Source organism: Passer domesticus, chromosome 2 (genome assembly GCF_036417665.1).
Source record: "Passer domesticus isolate bPasDom1 chromosome 2, bPasDom1.hap1, whole genome shotgun sequence".
In the NCBI taxonomy this organism is placed as follows: Eukaryota; Metazoa; Chordata; class Aves; order Passeriformes; family Passeridae; genus Passer; species Passer domesticus.
The window spans coordinates 86,721,699-86,730,486 of record NC_087475.1 but is presented as its reverse complement, the minus strand read 5'-3'; the positions used below and the strand labels follow the sequence as shown (position 1 = coordinate 86,730,486).

At 52.9% G+C, this 8,788-nt stretch overlaps 1 protein-coding gene across 1 annotated transcript; it reads right to left on the bottom strand.

Annotated features, from left to right (window-relative positions):
* Positions 1-5,228: 5,228 nt before the first annotated feature.
* On the bottom strand, positions 5,229-6,398 carry LOC135295556 (thyroid hormone-inducible hepatic protein-like). Its single transcript, XM_064411325.1, has 2 exons — positions 5,916-6,398; positions 5,229-5,630 (listed from the first exon to the last, which is right to left on the bottom strand). The coding sequence occupies exon 1, from the start codon at positions 6,333-6,335 to the stop codon at positions 5,934-5,936; it is 402 nt and encodes a 133-aa protein (XP_064267395.1). The 5' UTR covers positions 6,336-6,398; the 3' UTR covers positions 5,229-5,630; positions 5,916-5,933.
* Between the last annotated feature and the right edge of the window lie 2,390 nt (positions 6,399-8,788).

Below are 8,788 nucleotides of genomic sequence, written 5' to 3'. Positions count from 1 at the left end.
GACCTGCCAGAGGACTCACAGGACTTGATGTTAGATTGCACAGGACTGGACAGTGAGTGCTTTGCTACGGGGGACACTGCACACACACCCGTGGAGACTGAGGTGGCTCCCATGACCATCAAGGGGGACATACCCAACCTCATTCTCCTGGCGTGCTGTCCACAGCCACCCTTCTATTTGGCCAAAAGGGTAAATCATCGCCCAGGCCATTTCCGTTCCAGCAGAAATCTCAGTAGATGACAAAGCACCTGGTGTCTACTGGGCAGAAGTGGTTGGTGAGGACAAACTCATTATAGGATGCAACGTAACATGTGGAGCAGACCATCTCCACGTGGAAGGGTCTCGGGTTTCCTGCTGTCGGGATGACACCGAGTGTCCTTTTTTCCCAGCCTCATGGTCGAAGAAAGAGTTGGAATTCTTCGGCTCTGGTTCTCAAGTTTGTTTATTGTCTCTTATCTAAAACATTATTTTTTGGACCTGCAGAGTTCTGTCTTGCAGGTCTGTCAAGGGCACACTGCCCGCCTAGGGGCTGGTGTTCACATTTGATACTATGAATTACGTGTACTTTATTTATCATTATTTTCCAATACCTATTGCCTATGTTAGACTGTCTACTTCTCTTCTAAATTAATCCAAATGTGACACCATCACCCAGAAGATGCAGGCTAGGAAGAAGAAGGAAGAAGAATAGGACAACACCCAAATCCCCCCATCTTGCCTCCTAGACCTCTCCAGTAAAATCCTCAAAATTCCACTTTTCACCCTCTGATTAATTCATTATCACTCTACTTAAACTTTTGTGACTTGTGGTTCTTTATACAAGGTTGGTAATTTGTTCCATGGGTCAGGATCTAAATCCCAAGTGTCTTTGGCTTCCTGCCAGAACTCCCTGACCCCCTGTCTGGGGCTTGGGCCATCCAGGCCATCCAGAAGGGTGTCCTGGGTTCTGACAGAAGGGTTGCTTGGCACAGGGGCAGATGTGACAATCATGCCTGAAAGGTTGTGGCTGTCACATTGGGATTTGCAACCTGGGCCGGCAAAATCCAAGGTGTAGGAGGAGTCACATCGGCAAAGATATCAAAAAGTGTCGTGCAAATTGACGGGCCGGACAGAAAATTGGCCAGTGTCTGTTCCTTTGGCACTGATTACAAAGCTCCCCTGTGGGGGAGAGACACCATGTCCCATGGGGGGTCAAATAGGTCATCCCTAAAACAGCCCAGGATTTTTAGAGGTGCCCACTGCGGAGTGCCCTGCCTACAAGTGGGTCTGGGTAAATTAGTGGTCACTCAGCAAGGAAAAGCTGAAGGTGCTCGAAGATCTCATAGAGGAGCAATTGGCTAAAAGTCACACTGAAGAGACAAACAGCCCTTGGAATTCCCCGGTCTTTGTTATAAAAAAGCCAGGGAAGAATAAGTGGCAGCTCCTCCATTATTTATGAGAAATAAACAAGGTAATAGAGGACATGGGGTCACTTCAACCAGAGATGCCCTCCCCAATGATGCTTGGCAATTAGCTGCCCTGGACATCGAGCACTGTTTTTTCCATATTCCCCTACACCCAGTAGATGCACCAGGGTTTGCCTTCTCCGTTCCTACCACCAATCAAGAAGCCCCACTGAAGCACTGCCACTGGAGAGTATTGCCTCAGGGAATGAAATGCAGTCCTTCCATCTGCCAGTGGTACGTGGCTTCATTGCTGTCCCCGGTGCATGCCCAGAAAAGGGAGGCAATCATCCTACACTGCATGGATGACGTGCTTGTGTGCACCCCCGAAGACATCATACTCCAAAACACACTTGACCTAGTGGTTAAAGTTTCAACCTCTGCTGGATTCCAACTGTAGGAGGCAAGGTTCAAAGGATCCCACCTTGGAAGTACCTTAGAGATTACTGCACGGATTGTTGTTCCGCAGAAATTGGAAATCACGAGGGATCCCAAAACCCTAGCAGATCTCCATTCCCTATGTGGGTCTTTGAAGTGGGTCAGGCCTTGGACAGGCTTCACCAACGAGGACCTACGTCGCCTCCTCAATTTATTGAAAAGGGAGAGAGAACTGGTTTCTCTCAGGGAACTGACCCCAGAGGCAAAAACTACCATTCCAAAAGCACAGAAAGCTTTGGCTGAGAGGCAGGCTCATCGGTATCAGCCCGAGCTGCCTTTCAAATTCATTGTTCTAGGAAAGCTACCACACTTACATAGTTTGATATTCCAATGGCTGAAAGGGCAGAAGGATTCACTCTTAATCATAGAATAGGTTTTCCTCTCCCACCAGCGGTGCAAAACCATCACACAGCCACAGGAGCTGATAGCTCAGCTGATCTGGAAGGCCAGGGTGAGATTGCGTGAACTGGCTGGTTGTGACTTTCAGTGTATTCACCTCCTGGTCAAACTTTCTAAGGAGGGAAGGAGCTCTCCCAAGAGGCTGACCAAAGAGATGTTCGAGCACCTGCTCCAGAGCAATGCCAGTCTCCAGCTATCTCTGGACAGCTACAGTGGACAAGTATCAGTCCACGCCTCATCACACAAGCTGTTTAACAAGAAATTCCACCTCATTGCTCCTGAGAAAAGGAGTCGTAGGCCACTCAAGGCCTATGCACTGCTGTGTCCGGAGCATCCCACAAGTCGGTGATGACCAGGAGAAATCCCCAGACTCAGCACTGGGAAGCTGACGTGGAGGGGTTGCCCCAGGTCGCTGAACTGGCCACAGTCATGAGAGCCTTTGAGAAGTTCTCGGAGCTAATTAACTTGGTTACCGATTCAGCCTACGTGGCGGGAGTAGTGTCCAGGTGGAGCAGGCAGTTCTCAAAGACACGGAGAACGAGCATCTCTTCAGGTGGCTTTCAAAACTAATTTATTTACTTTTGCAGCAGGAGCATCTGTTCTATGTGATGCACGTGAGGTCACACACCGATTTGCCAGGTGAGATCGCAGAAGGTAATTGCAAAGCAGATTCCCTTGCCGCCCCAGCAGAAATGGCACGCCTTCCAGACGTCTTCCAACAGGCAAGGCTAAGTCATCAGCAGTATCATCAAAATGTGCCAGGTCTGATCCGTCAGTTCCAACTAACACGGAGTCAGGCTTGGGCCATTGTGGCCACCTGTCTCAGTTGCCAGCTCCAGGCTGTGCCATCACTGGGTGTTGGGGTTAACCCCCAAGGTCTTGGGAGCTGTGAAGTGTGTAATGTGACAGACATCACACACATTCCCAGTTTTGGTCACCTAAAATATGTACATGTTTTAGCATAGACACATATTCAGGTGCGGTTGATGCCTCTGCCCACGCAGGGGAAAGGGCTGTGCATGCCAAGCAGCACCTGGTGCAAGCCTTTTCAGTGTTGGGGATCCCAACACTGGGAGATAAAGACTGACCACGGCCCTGCGTACGCCTCCAAGGAGTTCCTAAAGTTTGTCCAGCATTGGGGGGTGGAGCATAAGACCGGCATTCCCCACTCCCCCACAGGTCAAGCTGTGATTGAGCGTGCCCACCATACGCTCAAACAAGTCCTGGCTAGGCAGAGCAGCTCAGCAGCATGGATGTCACCACAACAAAAGCTCCGCAAAGCCCCGTTCACCATTAATTTTCTGAATTGTTCATTTGAGAATATGAGTTCTCCGGTGGTACGTCATTTTCACAGTAATAATCGGTTTAAGTTATCACAGTGACCACCAGTCCTCATTAAGGACCCAGAAACTTGGAAAACCGAGGGTCCTTATGAGCTTGTTACCTGGGGGCGCAGGCCCACAATGGATACCCCAAAAGTGGGTAAAACCTTTCACCCCAAAAAATCCAGCACCAGCAGACGGGGATGGAGAGCCAGGAGCTATTGCCTCAAAGAGAAGATGCTGCTGGAAAGAGGAAAGCCTTCCTACATTTCAGCAGACCCCTGACTTTTAATATGTTTTAAAATGTTTGGTTTTTCCTTTCAGAAAAGAAAATCTACCTCCCACTCAACCTCATGATGAGCCCTGTCCAAGCTGTCATCCTGTAAGTGCTGAGCAGTCTGACAGCCACATGGATTGTCCCTCAGCCATGCCAAAACATCTGGATGACCCCGGCATAGACGCTCCAACAGGAAAATATATGCCTTTCCACTGCCGCAGAGATCCTCTGTCTACCTGCCTGCTCCCTCCTAGAAAACGAGGAGATTGGCAGGCAGGCCACACTCCAAAATCCTGCGGCCATAGATTTCCTCGTGCTGCTGCATGGACATGAGTGCCTGGAATTTGAAGGGCTTTGCTGCTTGAAATTAACATTGAAAGCACCCAACAGCCACGCAGCTCTCAGAGAAGTGAAAAACCTGATCGGACAAGTCAAGCAAGAATCCGAGGACTGGTTCAGGGGACTGTTCAAGGACCAAAAACTCTCGGGGTGGTAGACTCGTACAATTAAGGCAATTCTGGTTTTTTTGTTCTTCTTTTCCTAATCATGTCAGCATTCAGAATTCTACGTCGCATACTTTTGAACGCTATCAACTATTTACTTTCCACTACCTCAGAAGTCAACCACACAGAGCTTGTACACCTACTGATGGGCCCGCAAATCATGAGTGGTGGATGAATTCATAGATCAGAATACACCTGATGCTTTTCTTTCAAATGTTTGATTTTTTTTTTAACAGAAAATGGGGAGGTGTTGTATTGAACTAAACACTTTATTTAGTTGTTTTGCACTGGGGTTTGGTAATTTGCACTGAATAGTTTGTTTGTGTCACATGGTTTGTTCTGTTTTTTCCCTCTCCCCCAAAGCCCCAGTGGTGGTGGTGGTCTCTCCCCAGGTTACTCCTCCTCTCACCCCTCCAATCCCCTGTATCCCGTTGGCTGTGGCCCCTCTCCTCCATCCCCCATTCTCCCGGGTTGAAGATCTCCTGCCATGAGTGATTCCCTCTTCTTTCCCTCTTGGACATGTCCTTCTTTCCCGGATGGCTCCTATCCATAAACAACCTGGGATTCTGGTACTGAGAGGAAAGAGCGCCTCCAGTTTTGACATTTGTCATTGTGAGATTGACAGGGCCCAGGGACCCAGAGCCAGCTGGACTGGACCCTCAAAGGCCCCTGGATCAGACTTACCTCTTCCAACCCAAACAATCCTGTGACTTTGAGAAGCATTCCCCCTTTCAAAAATTCCCCAGCATTGCCCTGGAATGATCCCATCCCGCAGAGCCAGTGTCCCCCTGCCCCTCCCTGGGGCACTGCATGAGTGAAAGCAGCACACTGACAACACTGGCTTCCCAGGGATTCTTTTATTAGCAGAAATAAAATTATTATTATGTTACAAGGGGGAAATGCCCTTGGAGTCCAGGTACCAGCTGGAAAAGGGCTTGGCAATCTCAAGGGACTGTTGGAGGTTGGGGCCACATCACAACACTCCCAACTTGGTGCCGCTCTTTGAAAATAAAGAGCAGGCTACGAGCCTGCAGCTCTTCCAGTGGCCTTCCCAGCACAGCCAGATGCTTCTTCCTATGAGCATAAGGCACCATCTGGTTCTGCCGTGGTCACGACCATCTCCGGTGTCGGTGCCAGTGCCGGGAGATCCGATCAGCTGCCATGGAGCGGGGAATGCCAGCGTGACTGGGAAGAGCCTGCAGTGGTCAGCGATGGGGATGTCTTGTGCTTCCTGACACCAGCACCTGTCCTGCAACAGCAGCATTCCTTAACTCCAAGGATCATCCCAGGGGGACACACAGACCATCAGCCCTGAGCCCACAGACCCTGAAGCCCTGCAGTCTCTGCACAGAGCAATGGGACACGTTCCCTCCTCCAGCATGGAGAGGGATATCCAATGTCAGCTGAGGGGACAGTCCCCATTTCAAGGCCCTTCCAGGCACGTCCCCAGCCCTGCACTGTTGGGCACCTCTCCCAACAGGGAGGCCTCCCATTGTCTTGCTGCCCCTGGACTCCTTTTGTCCCCAAGTCTTACCTGGAGGCCCGGACAGGGTCACCAGCTGGGCTGCCCCTCGCTGAGGTTGATCTGCTCCAGGATCTGGCTGTACCTCCGGGTCAGGGCGTTGGTGTCCCTGGTGAGGTGGGTGAGGACCTGCTGCAGGCCAGTCAGGTGGTGGGACAGGCGCTCCTCGAGCTGGGCATCCTGGGCCTCGTTGCTGTCCAAGGATGTGTCCACGTCGCTGTAGGCATCGCTGGGGCTCTGGTCACCGACAGAGGCCAGGCCTTTCTCCACCATGGGCTTGATGGCCTTGAGCAGCTGGTAGCGCTCGTAGAGGTCCGTGCGGCTCTCTGCAGCCGGGGCTGCCCCCTCCTGCTGCGGGAAGACCCCTCGGAGCAGGCTGGGGAACATCACCTCCTGCTCCATCTTCTGGGTGGCTGAGAAGTACTGCTCCATGGCCCTTCTGCTACAGCTCTGGCAGTGCTGCTCTGGGCTCTTCTGACAGTGTCACCTGCTCCCTGTCCCCGCAGGGGCTTTTTATGCAGTGCTGGGGCACGTCCCTCCCCTGCTGTCCTCCCCTGCCAGCCGGGGTTGGGCTGGATGCCCTTGGGGTCGGGCTTGGCTCCAACCCAGCTGGAGGCTGGGCCCTGCTGTGTCCCTGGCTCTGTGCAATCTTTCCCGGCCCAGCCTCCCCGTGGCCTTCACCCGAGCTGGCCGGGGGTCCTGCTGCCTCCCCATGCCAGGAACTACGGGGGATAGCAAGGATGAGAGGTGCCCTGGGTCTCTCCCATCCTCTCCTGTGTTAGCTCAATCCCCCAACACGATCAGAACTGGGGCCCTCTGGTTGCGGGTCCAGCTCCTGCCCCCCAGTTTGGCAAGGCTGCAGGGGACTGTCACCGCCCCTCCTTCCTGCTGCCATGCACTCAGGACGTGAACACTCCAGGGACATTGAGCAACCCCTTTAGCACACATATGGAAATCTAGAATACACTGGAAATACACAGGAACATTGTCCCACTGGGTGTCTGGGGACAATGGAGCCTGCTGGTGTCCAGAGATGTGGTTGCCCAGAAACATCCCATGCCCCCACCTCCCCCTGAGCTCAGCAGGGATGTGGGCAGGGACAGGAATCGGACTCCATGCTGTGTAACTCCTGTGGCAGCAGCACAGAGCCATTGCTGCCCCCAGGGGATGCTGGACATGGCTTCCCTGCCATTGTCCCGATTCTGGGAGAGCAAAAGCCACAGCCTGGGCACCAGCCAGCATTGCCTGTCCCTGCATGTCCCTGTGGCTTGTGGCAATCAGGGAAAGGGGTTCTGTTTGGGGAAAGGCTGTGGGGTACCTGGTTCCTTTTGCAACTCCTGGTGCTGGCAGCTCTCCCTCTGTCCCCCTGTGTCCCAGCCACATGCCTGCACTGCCACACAGCCATTCCCCTCCCTTTCCCCACCTGTCCTCGCCACCCCTCCTGTTCCTTTCCTTGTCTCCTGGCATCTCTTTGTGTCCTGCCCTGGGGCCCATTGCTGCACCAAGGATGTGGGTGCTGCTGGCCGTGTGCAGGTGCCAGACTGAGCCTTGGCCAAATCAGGGCACCTGGGCCTCTGCGGAGCTTCCAGGAGCTACAAGCACATCACAGGGCTCTAGGGACAGAGGGACACAGGGGATGCTTTGCCATCCTCCTCCCCCCCACTTCTTCCCAAGCTACTCATAGTGAGCATGGCAGAATGTTTGGGGGTGACAGGGGCGCGCGCGGCAGACTCCAATGGCTGTCCAGCTCCTCATCCTTGGGACATGAATAATTGCCAGACCCTCTCTGTGCCTCTAGGGCCCATTAGAGGGAAGGATAGCAGTGGGCTCAGGTCTGTGGGGGAGAGGGCAGTTGGCTGCATGGGCACCAGGCTGGGCTATGAGGGGACAGTGGAAGGGGACAGCAGGAGAGCTGCCAACACTATGGGTTGCAAAATGGAGGAAGGGCCCCATGGCCTTTCCCAAAATAGAACCATTTCCTCCAATTGCCACATAGTGCAAGATAAGAAGGGACAGCAGTCCTGGCCATTGACCAGCCATGACCTCTGCTCCAGGATGGGTGTGATGGGTGTGAAGGTGGCACCATCTGTGCTCCACTGTGTGCCATGAAATCTCATTTTCCCTTTATAGGGCTTGCCTTGGCGGGTTTTGGGGCATCCCAGGCTGGCTGCACCAGGTCCTGATAGTGCAGTCCTGTTCAGCACAGCCTGTTTGAGTGCCCAGGCAGATCCCAGCCACAGGCAACCTTAGCAAGCTCAGCTATTAGTGATTTCAGCTCTTTAGTGATTATCAGCTCATTAGGTGATTTCAGCTCTTTAGCTTGCTAAGTGCCTTTGGCAGATGCAGGGAAAGGTTCCACCGAGATGTCTCCATTGATATCGTCTGAGAAGGTTCTCAGGGACAGGATCTTCTGACAAACTGGGCAAAAGGAGCTCTTTATAAAGGCTACAGGAGTTTTAGAAATTGTCCAATAGTAAGGGTCAAAAGGAAAGTGACCTGTAGTCTGACAGGAAGATAAACAAGGGTCTGAAGATGGAAGAGGGGTTTCTAAGGCCCAGTCATCATGACTAGGCAATTCCTATCTTAGGCTGCTGACCACCAGGGAGGCCTTGCAGGCCCTGTGCCTGCTACACCCCTTGTGTCATTTGGTCCCATCTCTGTCCCCACTGCATGTCCTCAGGACCTGTGCAGGATTCCTTCAGCAGAGCCCTCCCAGTGGGATGTTCCACACCGGTGTCTGCTGCCGTGTTCAGACTGGCAGTCATGGACAGAGCCTGCTCAATGTCCCTGGAGTGTTCACACCCTGAGCACATGGCAGCGAGGAGTGGGGGAGGTGACATCCCCAGCAGCACAGCTGCCAGTAGCCTGGCCATCCCAGGGTGCAT

Bases quoted from the DNA above. Each gene is read 5' to 3' on its own strand.
- LOC135295556 (XM_064411325.1), bottom strand. From the start codon at position 6,335: ATGGAGCAGTACTTCTCAGCCACCCAGAAGATGGAGCAGGAGGTGATG.